At 41.2% G+C, this 14191-nt stretch overlaps 1 protein-coding gene across 1 annotated transcript in view; it reads left to right on the top strand.

Moving 5' to 3' along the window:
• LOC144696723 (V-type proton ATPase subunit S1-like) overlaps positions 1–14191 on the top strand; it is a 72043-nt gene that overhangs the window by 34417 nt on the left and 23435 nt on the right. Inside the window, exons 4-5 of the mRNA XM_078568376.1 lie at positions 1433–1614; positions 9043–9083. Of these exons, the coding sequence (XP_078424502.1) occupies positions 1433–1614; positions 9043–9083 (223 nt within the window). The remainder of the gene's footprint in view (positions 1–1432; positions 1615–9042; positions 9084–14191) is intronic.

Genomic DNA, 14191 nt, shown 5'->3' with positions numbered 1-14191 from the left:
TAAAATGACCAGATGGAGATGTGAGGGTATGCGTGAGAGAGTGAGGTGATGTCCCTTGAGCTGGCTGTGAGTGAGATGCCACTGAATGTGTGATGGCCTCGTGAGTGTGAGAGTTTAGAGTGATGAGATGGTTGCCTTACCCTGGCAGCACAGATGATGTCATTCATCCTCTTTCTGCACTGGATGGCCAACCTCTTGTGTGCAGCATTGGCACTGACCACCACTGCCACCGCCTCCCAAGCCAGAGTGAGATTGCTGGATTGCCAGCGGCCAGGATGGGTGTGGAGGATATCATGACGGGCTTCCAAAAGACATTCCAGTGATGGGTCACTGAACTTTTCTTGGCTTTCAGGGCCATGCCTTCACTGGAGCAATCCTGGGCTGCAAGTATTGAGAACTGTGTGTGCTGCTGCAGTTTAGATATGGCACCTGGAGTGCAGTAACGAGTAAAGGCATGGCGGGTCATTCAGAGGCCGTCCGCCAACAAGACGGCATGTTTCCTGTGGCTGCACAATTAATGAGGTGGGAGGCGGACAAATACGGAGCAAAAACCTGCCATTGCGGCCAGTGGGTAAAACATCATTTTTCACGCCCGCTACTGCACTTAGTGCAAATCTGGGACAATTCTGCCCTTGGTGTCTTACATCACCGCCCCTATCATAATCATTTATCATATAATTGTTTTCTTCTCTCTCGTGCTTCTCTACCCTCACCCTACAATTTTCTAGTTTAAATGTTTCCTAATTAGAGTAAGTCATTTTTTTTTTACATTTAGTCTATTTTCTCTATGTAGCCCTGCTTTCCACAAAACCCACCTCGGATCTAGACCTGAACTAGCTAATTCAAGTGACCAGGTTTGCACACACCACTGGATGATGTTGTTTCACATTATTGTGTAAATTACAGTGATAATTTCCACCATTATAACTTGTTAAGATGGGTCGAAGATTCTTCACCCTGTTCTTTTTGATAAAATCTGCAAATGCATAGCACACAACCCTACAAAACAGGAACAGGGCAGGCCAACTGAGCGAAGACCAACTTGGCCTTCCTTTGCACTGCTAAATCCTAATTTTTAAAATGGAAGTTCAGGAGACATTTTCTGTTTTAGTTTCCCTCCATGCATAAAACTTTAAAAGTTTCTTAACAAAGGCCTTTCCGGATGTTACACCAACTTTAGACTATGTTCAAAACTAATAGGCCGAGTAACAAAGGAATGCATGTCTGTTCAGTCTGTGTATTTCTAGATCTAGGATCTAGCCGAGAAATAAGCAGAGAAAATTATACTCTAAAGTGACTTAAAATATGTAGGGAATATACTTTACTCAATGAGGTTTGTATATTATCAGGTGTTTTAATGTTCTCCTTTACAAGCAGATAGATTTGTGAAGTCTGTTCTCTAAATCTGATCAGTGGAATATATCTTTTCCAGCAATTGCTTGAATCCTCAAACTCATCCCTGATTCTGCCAGCAGTTGACTGGAGGGCCATAAAACAATTGCAGGAAAATCAAAATTGGACCAAAGTTCAAATTGACCATTTTGAAGATACAGAACTGGAAATAGATCCTTCAAAACCAAACTTAATCATGATAAATTTAACACCAGTCGACAGGTATGTGTTTAAATTCCTAACCTAATCTGTACGGTACATTGTCACCTTTTTAAATTGTGACTAGATAAAGGAATATCTGATAAGAGCTGTTATAAACCTTACAATAAATTACAGTGAGAGTTTGTCTTTGATCCTTTCATTATCACTGAAAGTAAATGTTAAGTTATTAAATAAACATGCATATCACTATATTCCAATGTGTTGAACCTGATGATATACATTTGATACTTAGTTAATTTGTTATTTGATTCATAGTTTTGTGTCCAATAATAGATAATGTGAGCAGATTTTGATCCAGAAGACGGCTATGCCAATGAGGAGATGGACATACTGCACCCTCCAAATATAATCTTCTGAATTTCTGGCAAAGACACATTGCTGGAGAAGAATACAGAAAGCATCAATTCTAGTCCCTGTCTAACCTATAAGTGCTTCATACTTATTATAATAGGTTAATGTCCTTCCATCTGATGATGGGAATGCAGCCTCAGAGCTTTGGCGAGGTCATCTGCTGCACATTGTTGATGGCTGAAAATGTGATTCTGAAAGGCAAATCTGTCACTAGTGCCATATGTGAAGTTGTTCCTTACCAGTGGTGCGGGATGATCTCTACTGATGCTTTGTTTGCAGGGCTGGCATCTGCTTTGGAGCTTCTGAAACCACATGTTGTCATGGTGGCGAACTCCTGCCCACAGATGGTGTTTCCATTTGCATGGATCTTCAGCTAGAGTTTCTCATTTGTCATGATTGATGCTGAGAGCTTTCATGTCTCTTTTGACAACATCCTTGAATTGGAGCTTTGGGCACCCTGCTCTTTTGGCATGGGCTACCTCTCCATTTCGCATTTGTTTGGGAATGTGGCCATCTTCATCCTGTGCACATGCCCAAACCAGCAAAACCTTCTTTGCTTGATGAGCACTCGCATGCTTGGCATGTTTGGCCTAGAAAGGACTGTTCATTGGTGACATTGGCTTTTCATGTGATGCCAAGGATGCATCAAAAACACCGGAGATGGAAGTTTTTGAGTCTTTGTTCTTGGTAGGTGTAGGTCATCCAGATTTTTCTGCCATTTAGCAGTGTTCTGAGGATACAGACCTTGTAGATAAGCATGTTGGTCCTGTGGGTTACTTTGTTGTTTGTCCATGCCTGTTTTGGTAGTTGGTGACTGCCTTTCCAATATGTGTGCTGAGCTCTGTGCCAAGATTGTCTTTCACCATAGATCCAAGGTAGCACAATTTGCTGCCTGCTTCCAGTGGTGTGTTGTCGAGTCTGATCACAGGCAGAGACACAACACCCTGTCCATAACTAAAGTTCTCTTTATACAAATTCTTTCATGAGATGTGGGTGTTGCTGGCTAGACCAGCATTTATTGCCCATCCCTAATTGCCCTTGAGAAGGGGGTGGTGACCCATCTCCTTGAACCGCTGCAGTCCAGGGGTGTAGGAACACCCACAGTGGTGTTAAGAAGGGATTTCCAGGATTTTGACCCAATGACAATGAAGGACTGGTGATATAGTTCCAAGTCAGGAAGGCATGTGGCTTGGAGGGAAACTTGCAGGTGGTGGTGGTCCCATGCATCAGCTGCCCTTGTCTTTTGAGGTGGGTTTGGAAAGTGCTGTCAAAGCAGCCTTGGTGAATTGCTGCAGTGCATCTTGTTGATGGTACACACTGCTGCCACTGTGAACCACACTGGTGTACAGTGAAAATGGTGGATTGGGTGCCCATCAAGCGGTCTGTTTTCTCCTGCATGGTGCCAAGTTTCTTGAGTGTTGTTGGAACTGCACTCATCCAGGCAAGTGGAGAGTATTCAATCACACTCCTGACTTGTGCCTTGTAGATGGTAGACAGGCTTTAGGGAGTCAGGAGGTGAGTTACTCGCCACAGAATTCCCAGCTCTTGATAGTGATGGTGAGGGAGAACATGACACAGGCATGGGACAGATGAGCCTTTGGAGCTGGTCTTCTGTCTGGGCAACTATTGCAACATCATCAGCATACAGTAGTTTTCTGATCAGCATGCCACACTTTTGTGTTGACTATCGGTCTTGTTTAGGAGTTTGATTATGTGTACAGGTAACTCCTTCCATGTTGGCAGGGAAAGCATAGCTCAGTAGAACAGAGGTAAAAATACCAAACAGTATAGGGGCTAGAGATGCAGCCACGATTCACCCCATTCTTAATCTCAAAACTGTCAGAGGTGGAATCTATTATAATAGGTACCCAAAATAAAAAAGTAGTGCCATTTCCAACATTGATACTGTTCATCTTCATGAGCCCCACCTCCAAAAATAAAATTCTCAGTATACTTTTACGCATGCAAAATTAATAAATTTCTCTGCCCTTGCTCTGTACGTAGAATATTGTATTTTATCCAATACTGTATATTCTACTGAAAAACATGCTGGTTTAAGGCTTTCATCCTTCCTGGGATAACTAACTGGTGCCTCTGCCTCCAGTGCAGATTTCTTTTAGTTGCACTAATCAGTACAAGTTGTCTGTACTGATCAATTTGGCGCCAAACTCCTGTAATAATTTGTTGGGTTGTTTTGAACTGCTGGGTACTTGAAACAGTTGAGTCAGATGCTTTCTTTTCTGCATTTACCTGCTTCTATTACATCAAATTTACTTAAAAATACCATTGATTTGGTGTTATTCACATAATCGACCTCACTGCCAGGCCACAGTCCCCTTCCCTTTGTAATTGCATAGCCCCAGGACACCAGCCCCAATTTCCTCACTGCCACCCAGCCCTCCATTTTCTCTCTCACTTCTGCCCTATTTCCCAGATAACTTCCCTCTGCATGATTCGGGTACTTATCTCCGACCTGGTAACTCTTCTGTATTCAAAACTGTAAGAGTTTAAAAACCGAGTGTTATAAGTAAAGGGAGAAAAATAATTAAGTCCGTAAATATGCAATTTTTAAATAAAAATGGAGACTATTTAACTCGATCCACAAACCACAGGTAAAAATCCCAGAATACCACATAACATAAACAGAATTTGACTGGCCGAGTAGTCACCATAAGTCATTAATCTGGTAATAAAGTGTGCGTTAAATGGTGTAACATCCCTATTGCTGTTAAAGTAAATTAAAGGGTTAAAGTACATCCAATAGTACATATGTAAAAATAAATTGCATCAAGCACATGTTTTCTGTAAACTTGTGAGTTACATTTACACCTAATTGATTCAGATTGCTTATTCAAAAATAAAATTATATATCGGATCTGACCAATGGGAGACTGCGTCAAAAACAAGTGGGATTGGGAATCAAAACGACATCAGAGATGAGGAGGAATTACTTTTCTCAAAGAGTGGTGAATCTGTGGAATTCACTACCTCAGAATGCAGTGGATGCCAAGACACTGAATAAATTTAAGGAGGAGATAGACAGATTTTTAATTAGTAATGAGTTGAAAGATTATGGGGAGAGGGCGGGAAATTGGAGTTGAGGCCAAAATGAGATCAGCCATGATCGTATTGAATGGCGGGACAGGCTTGACGGGGCTGAATTGCCTACTCCTGCTCCTAGTTCTTATGTTCTAATTATGAAATTCAAAAAACAATGAAATGGGAAACTGATACCAATAAAAGAAGCTGCCAAACCAATCAAATTGCTGAAAATGCTTTTTGAGTTATCATCTTGCGTACAGTACTGAGCTGAGAATTTATTATTGGAATAATATTTGCAACATAATGGCAAAGAATATGTGATTGAGCTTTTCGTAAAATAGAATTTTCTGTATTTGAGATGCACTTGCCTTTTGTGGGAAACTTCAGCTTGGAGTCCATGGGACTTGCCTGGATCTATCACCGTAAGCTGCAGAAAATCACCAGGTTGCAGGCTAGAGATATCAATACACATGTTCAATGTTTTCTTTGGGAGTGCATAGCAAGCCTGACAATTCATAGAACACATTAGGACAAGCTATTTGTAAGCCCCAAGCCGTCCTGCATGCCTGTGAAAAATTAGTGGAGCTAAAATTCACCAGGGAATCAGCATAAGAAGTAGTTAAGATCATTCCAATTAGATTTTCCATATAAAACGTCGTGAACTGTATAATACACAAATTCTTCAACTTTTTCCTGGGATAACTTTGAAAGAAAAGAAATGGTCTGTAGTAAATATCAGCTGCACATACAATGACAGAACCAAGCTCAGACAGAGCTAAGAAATACAATACTAAGTGGGGAAGGATTTGGGGAAGTTTTTATATTTATTAATGTCTTCTAAATGGTTATAAAATCTGCCTTTCATACAATTTCTTATTTTCAGATCTTAAAAAAAATGATTGTTCATAAAAATAAGTAACAAGTACTAGAAGGGCTATATACTAATCTGGAGAAAGATTGAGTCAAGCTCTTATCTTAAACATGGAAATTTATGTAGAATATTTTGGTAATTTAAATAATGCTGCAGAGCTTTTTGGCAAAGAAGCAAATTATTTTAATATTTTTTGAAGTTTTATATCTTTCTTGATAGTTCTAGTGTCCAAAGTCGAGAGAATAATGTTACATGCAGATATGTATTTATTATGAAACTGTGGTTTTACTTATTAATTTTAAATCTATGGAAGAAACATAAATTATTTTCCAGGATTCAACTAAAAACATTTCAGTGACTCTGGGGAGAACTCTCACAAACCTCTTCCCAAATATTTTCTGGGGAAATAAGCATCATTTCCCCAAATTCCATTCCAAACTATCCCCTCCTTGCAATAGCGTTACCTCTGACTAATCAAAAGCAATACCATGGGAGTCCAAGTGTCTTCTAGTACTTTTGATGAAGAATATAATTTAATTGAGTTGATGGGTAAGAAAGTGAGCTTTTTAAAAAATGTTTTTGATGATAGAAGGAGCGTATGGATGTTGCAATGAGTCTTTGAGAGTTAAGCTTGTTATTCGTCCTTCGGGGTGAAGATGACCATGTCCATCATTTGGGTTGTTTGGTAGGGTTCTGGTGGGTAGGTAGGTGATTGCTAAGGCTGATCTGCCCCCCGAAGGTTCAGCTGCAAATGGAACAGGATACCACAGAGAATTGATTTTTGAGTGAGCTGCTGGCTTGTGATTTCTTCTCTTGTATTTTCTCTCTGACCCTGCTATCTGCTAGCTTTCAAAGGAGGCTGCACTCTTTTTTTATTTGGTTGCACAAGGTGCAACAATCCTGGGTAAGCTTTGCCCAGGACTCAGGGTCAACATCAGCACTCCTAAGCAAAGCCTTCAGAGTGTCCTTGTAGCACTTCCTTTGAGAGCGCACCCTGGACTCAAGCTCTCCATCAAAGATTCACTTTGCTAAGTGAATGTCAGGCAATCTAGCTACAAGACCAGCCCAACTCAGTTGTGACTGTCTCAATATGGTGTCTTGCTTGGCATGCAAGCTCAGGTGAGCACCTCTGTGTCTGGTATGTTGACCTGCCATCTGATCTTCAGAAGCTTCCAAAGGCAACTCAAATGAAAATGGTTGAGCTTCTTGGCAAGATCCTGGTACGTGGTCCAAGCCTTGCATGTGTAGGACAGACAGCACAAGGCTATTGCTCTATAGGCTTTAAGTTTGGTATGCAGACTTACTCCTCCTCATTCCCAGACTGATTTTTGAAGTCTGCCGAAGGCTACATTTGCTTTGGTGATTCTTGCATGTGCCTCGTTAATATAAACAACCCAAGAGAGTGCGCTGTCGCGATCAGCAAACTTATCCAATGCTGACTGGTTCTGGTCATGGGCTGAAACCTTGAGCTTGAGTTAGAGCTTCCTGAAGCTGGCTGGCATATTACTTCAGTTTTCTTCATGATGATTATAAGGCTGAAGTTGCTGCATGCATTGGAGAACAATTCCATGCTACATCGCATGTCCAGCAGGTAGTGCACAGTAATCAATATTAAGGAAATCACAAAGTATACCCTTGGAGACTTTGGGCTTTGCCTGGAGTCAACTCAGATTGAGTGGCTTCCCATCCATGTGATATTCAGGATCACTATCATGGAAGGCATCGGAGTACACTATACCCTTTAAGGTCGTCCAGTCATCCTCAGTGCAGTGAGTGTTCATTTTTGCTCTATACAGGTGGCTCACAAGTTTCTCTGAGAGAGATTTCTTCATGACTGCCAGGATTGTTACACATCCCGCCAGTCCCTATTCCTGATAGTCGATTAGATGCCAAAATGTAGAACAGGGGTGCATCCAGGACGTCTTGTTGTGATTATGGAAAACTGTGTTGCTGATTATGAACTCATGCTCAGCATGCATTTTCAGCAAGAGGAGACCATTGCTGTTGTAGCTGCCAACCCCATTTTTTTCCGATGACCCCTGTCCATGCCTAGTGATCAGCACCAACTCTTTGCGCTGAAATCACCAGGAATGATAGACTTGTGTGACTTTGGCACAGCAGCAGTCAAGGAATGGAGGTCATCATAGAGTTTATCCTTGACTTCTTCAGGGCTGGTCATGGTAGTGGTTTTACACACTGATGGGAGTTGCTTGCCTGTTGGACTTTCAGCACCATCTGGTGGTCATTAACACCCTAGAGAAAGCAAGTCAACGTACTGACAAGATGGTTCATGACAGTAGCTCCTAAGCCAGCTTTGCACCATTCTTCTTCTCATGGCCATTCCAAAAGAATGTGTAACCTGTACCAATTTCTTTGAGCTGACCCACCGGAGCTTCCAAGTTCCACTTCTGTTTCCTTCCAGTGAAAAATGATCATATGGTTTGAACTACCTATGTGCAGGTTCATGGCTGCAGCTCCCAGTGAACACTCACACGCTGTTATGTCACTCGCTCATCATCATAGAGCCTATGACAGCTGCTAGATGACAGATGATGAACATGACCTGCATGTGAATTGGATTATAGGGAGAGTTGCACATTGTCAGCTTCACTCTCTCAGTCTAACCTGTGTTGGTCCAGTGGCAAGATGAATCTAGATGGCTGGAGATAGAACCGGATGTACTGGGTGACCAGGATGTCTTCTGTGTCATGTCGAGCTTGATGCATTCCACAGCATGGTGCTGACCTGCCTTCAAGGTCATTAGATCTTAGATTGGTCTCACCTACCCAGTCCACCCGAGTCAGTCTTCACATGCCAGGGTGGATAAGCCCCTAAGTCACTGAAATTTGGAGAATCAAAGGCTACCTTCACCTGGTGTGGCTGCTGTCACATGATAACAACTACTTGGAGCCACAGGTGAGAGCTGGGTGAAGACGAAGACCAATGAGAATGAGCCATTTCAAAAGATTGCAATAAGCCCGCCTGTGAGAGTTGCTACCCCTCCCTTACGCCCCTTACACCCAGAGTTCAGTTTATAGCTGCCATGAATGCATTTTGAAGCATAAATCTTAAAGAGTTCAAGTAATTGAATTATGTTTAGCAATGGTGTTAATTATCACCATTACACATTGATAATAAGAAAATGTCTTTGTCTTAATTAATAGAACAATTGATTTGAAATTGGCACAGACTCTGGCTGACAATGGTAAGATTGATTTTTACTTTGTTATTTTATCTTGGTTTAAAAATGTTAAAGACTGAATTTAAGTTTATTGCCTACCTGGCGGGTTTTGATAGATGTCCTCAAACAGTCCACAGGACAATTGTTAGTGTACTAGTGAAACTAGAAGGAGGGGAGTTTTACCTGTAGAAGGTAACAGGCCAAAGGTAATAGTGGAGATGTGGAGACAGATAACTAATACAGAGCTTTATATTAGTATTAATGGATAACAATTGCTAAGGATATTAAATCCTTGAGATAAAGTTCATGTTGAAATAGATTATGGAAGCAGCTGGCTTGAAATGTTTTCTGCTAAACATCACATTGTTCGTATTGTCAATGTGTACACACTTTTAATTGCCTACCTCGCATTAAAAACAGCAACAACAATGGCAACATATTTATGTGCCTTTAATGTAATAAGGTGTCCGAAGCAGCTTACAGGAGCATTATGAAACAAATATGACACTGAATCACAGAATTACAGAATTGTTATGGTGCAGAAGGAGGCCATTCAGCCCATCGTGTCTGTATGGTCCTCTGAGCATTTTAAATAGTGCCAATCTCCTGCCTTTTCCCTGTAACCCTGCACATTGTTTCTATTTAAGTAATCATCCAATGTCCTCTTGAATGCCTCAATTGAACCTGCCTCCACCACACTTCCAGGCAATGCATTCCAAACCCTAACTACTCGCTGTGTGAAAAAGTTTTTTCTCACCTCGCATTTGCTTCTTTTGCAAAACACTTTAAAGCTGTGCCCTCTGGTTCTCGATCCTTTTACGAGCAGGAACAATTTCTCCCTACCTACTCTGCCCAGGCCCTTCATGATTTTGAAAACTTTTATCAAGTCTTCTTTTACCTTCGCCTCTCCAAGGAAAACAGTCCTAACTTCTCCAATCTTTCCACAAAACTAAAGTGTCTCATCCCTGGAACCATTCTTGTACATCTCTTCTGCACACTCTCCAATGCATTCACATCCTTCCTATAGTGTGGCGTCCAGAACTGTACACAATACTCCAACCGAGGTCCAATCAAGTGAATCACTTAACCAAAGAGTTATTGACTCAGATGACCAAAAGCTTGGTCAAATAAGAAGGTTTTGAGGAGGAAAGCAAGGATCTGAGGCAGAGAGGTGTCGGGAGGGCATTCCAGAGCTTAGGGCCCAGGCAATTGAAGGTGCAGCCACCAATGGCAGGTCAATTAAAACTGGGGATGCACAAGAGGCCAATCAGAATTAGAGGAACACAGATATCTCAGATGGTTGTGGGGCTGGAGGTGATTATAGAGATAAGGAGCCATGGAGGGATTTGAAAACAAAGATGAGAATTTTAAAATCAAGTAGTTGCTTGATTGGGAGGCAATGTAGGTTAGTAAGCACAGGGGTGATAGGTGAACAGGACTTGTGTGAGCAAAGGCACGGGCAGCAGAGTTTTGGTTGACCTCAAGTTACTGGAGGTTGGAATGTGGGAGTGCATTGGAATTGTCAAGTCTCGAGGTAGTGAGGGCATGAATGACAGTCTCAACAGCAACTGAGACATGGGGCAAAGTTGGTGATGTTATGGAGATGGATAAAGGCAGTCTTAGTTATGGCACATGAATATGAGGTCAGAAGCTCATGTTGAGTTCAAATGTAACATGAAGGTTGCAAACAGACTGGCTTCATCACAGACTGTTGCCAGGGAGAGGAGTGGAGTGGAGTTGGAAGCTATGGAATGGAGTTTGGAACAGGGACCAAAAACAATGGCTTCAGTCTTCCCAATATTTAATGAGAGTAAATTTCTGCAGTCTGATGTCAGATGTGCAGTCTGATAATTTAGCAGCAGTGGAGGAGTTGAGAGAGGTAGCGGTGAGGTAGAATTGGACGTCATCAACATAGCTGTGAAAATTAATGTTGCATTTTTAGATGATGTCGCTGAGGGGCAGCATGTATTTGGGAAATAGTCAGGGCCAAGGATAGATCCTTGGAGGAAACCACAGGGAGCAGTGCGAGAGCAGAAAGAGATGCCACGCAAGTGATTCTCTTGCTAGAATTAGGTAGATAAGAATTGGGCAGACCAGCCTAGCTGGATAATGATGGAGAGGCTTTGTAGGAGGATGGTGTGATCAACCATGCCAAAGGTTGCAGATGGGTTGAAAAGGACAAAGAGGCAAAGTTTATCTTTTCACAGTCACATAAGAGGTAATTTGTGACTTTAAGAGCTCTTTCACTGCTGTGGCAGAGGTGGAAACCTGATTGGAAGGATTTAGATTTGGAGTTCCAGGAAAGATGGGGACAGATTTTGGAGATGTTGATATGTTCAAGGACTTTGGAGAGGAAAGGTTGGAGATGGGATGGTAGTTTGCAAGAACAGTGGGGTCAAAGGTTTGTTTTTTGAGAAGAGGTGTAATGACAGATTTAAAGGAGAGGGGAACAACACTTGAAGAGAGAGAATTGATAACAATATTGGCTAACATGGGAGACCAGGAGGGGAAGTTGAGTGATCATCAGCTTAGTGGGAATAGGATCGAGGAACCAGGAAGTGCATCTCAAGGACAAGATAAGCTCAGAGAGGGCATGAGGGGAGATAGGAGAAAAACTAGAGAAAGATGAAAGATCGGGGGTAAGACAAGGGGAGCATTAAAGAAAGTTTAGCCGGGTGGGCTAGTAGAATGGAGGGATGTGGCAGAGATAGCTGATCAGATGTCTTTTTTTAAGTGACAGAAGAAGTCCATGAGCTCCTCGCACTGATTTTTTTAGTAGTGCATGAGAGGGACAGGGGAGAAGGGCTTAGAAAGACTGTTTTTAGTAAAGAAAAGAAGCCTGGGGTTATCTTGCATTCTGGGATGGTTTTGAAATAGTGAGCAATTTTAGCAGACCAGAAAGCGACAGTGTTTTCAGTAGTCCAGCCAGATCTGGCAGTGGATGGCTGAGCTAGTTGTCCGCTATATTTTTTCAAGTCTGCGTTCTCTGGACTTAAGGGAGCAGAGATGAAGGTCATTACGGGCGAATGGCCAGGGTAAGAGAGAGCAATGGTTTTATTGGGAACTGGGCATCAAAGGTACATGGTTGAGTAAATCAGTAGCTGCAAAAATGCTGTGAACGGAGGGCCAAAGGTTAGATGGTTCAGATTTTGAAAACATGGTTGTAAGTGAATTGGGCTTTAGCTTTTTCCAGGGATGGGTACAGAAATAGTTAGGGTTGGAAAGTGGACAGGGGTTATGGGTGGTGAGTGCTACAAGGAAGTATTCGGAGATTGACTTATCTGTAATTGATACAGTGGGAGTAGCAAGACCAGGCAAATTGGCTAGGTCAAGAGAGCACTGTGAATATGGGTTGGGGAGTTTAGGTGGAGGGAACGATTTATGGAGGATAAGGGAGCAGTGAACTCAGAGCAGAAAGAGTATGCTGAGTTGATATGAAGGTTGAAATAATCAAGAATGAGAAGTCATTAGTGTAGTGGCTGAGGGAGGAAAGCCGTGAAGATATCTCGGTGTGAAATTTTTTATCTCACTTGAGGGTGGTAAAGAACAATGATTTTGAAAGAGAGGTGAGAGGGTGGAACAAGGTGAGTCTTAAAAAAATACCATTTATAAACAATCTAAACAATGTTTAAAGATGGATTCTTTTCAATTGTTCACTTAAACAGCTGTCTTGTTAATGTTTTGATATACATTTAGGGAACAACGCTTGAAGAGAGACTAGAAGGGAAAGTTGAGTTATCAGCAGTTTAGTGGGAATAGGATTGAGGGAAAAGGAGGTGCATCTCATGTACATGTAGTTGCTTTGGAAAACAAGTGGTTAGATATTGAGGTTTGCAACAAAGGATTGATTACTTTCTATAAAAATAAATTAATTCAAAAGGTTTTGGGAAAGAAATGTAATTATGTTTTCAGAGCCTGATGAATATGATTACACATCTTCAATTATCACTGGCCCTGTTACTTACATGTTTTATGGCATAATTTCATATAACTTCAAATATTCTCTCAAACCAAAAGAAGTAAATGTTAAAATGTGTTTAAATCTGTATTAATTATTTCATGGTTAATTACATATTGAGAAGTTGCTTTCTTCACAATGAAAATCCATAACATAATCTTCCACTCTAAAGATAAAAACGTGAACTATTACCTGCCTAAAGATGAATAGGTGAAATAGTCCCTGCTGAAGATTACATTATCTAATTGCAACATTTGCTTATAATTAACTAGTAAATCAGCATTATGGTTCAGCTTGTCACCTTACAAATGTGTTTTCCTGTAATTCAGAATTTTGAGCAAGCTTAAAGCACAAGTTGGAACTGGTTTTAACTGATTTCATGCAGGTTAATTTTGAATTGCATTTTTGGAAATGATCCAGGACAAGTTGGATTGCTGAAAGATGGTATAGACCTGCATCACCTTTCCACTTTGCACTGTACTGATGTATTGCGGGATATGGGTATGCTTGAGTGAATAAAGCAATGAGTTCATCTTTGTTTACTTTATTCCAGGTCTGCATTCTGGAAGTGAATTTCAGTGAGACCTTTAGGCAAAGTAGACAAAGTTTTGTCATCAACATTGGTTGCACCTCCCACCACTATTCATTCACCCACTACCCACACGCTCCAACCCCAGTCACCATTGATCTCCTACAAAAATAGTAACAGCTAAAACCGCATGAAAGTTTTAAACTTGCTATTCCATTTCATTCTGTAGCTGGGGCTCTTCAGATAGCAGGGTGGGAATTGTCTCGATAGGCCTGTTGACAAGATCCCATTGTTGTATTATTTTCTTTCTCTTCCGTCCGCCCCCCCACCCCCCTCCTCCCCACCACTGCTGCCCCCACCTACAAAGTTCAATATTTTTAGGTGTCTGAGCAAAGAAGGTGAAAATTCTCAAAAAAATACAGTAATGTCTTGTTGGAACATTCAACTAATCAGTATGTAAGGGTACAATCAACAATCCTAGTTGTTCTGATTCAACACTTTAAAAAATTATGTAAAATACAGTAAAATACGTAATGTCATGTGCTTGACTTCAAAATAGTGAATGTTAATCTATTAAATTTAGGAACTTTCCTGTATAAATATTTACAAGTGAAAATTCAGCCCAATATCTTATTTCAGATGAGT

Source organism: Cetorhinus maximus, chromosome 22 (genome assembly GCF_964194155.1).
Source record: "Cetorhinus maximus chromosome 22, sCetMax3.hap1.1, whole genome shotgun sequence".
NCBI lineage: Eukaryota > Metazoa > Chordata > Chondrichthyes > Lamniformes > Cetorhinidae > Cetorhinus > Cetorhinus maximus.
This window is presented reverse-complemented; position numbering and strand designations above follow the sequence as displayed.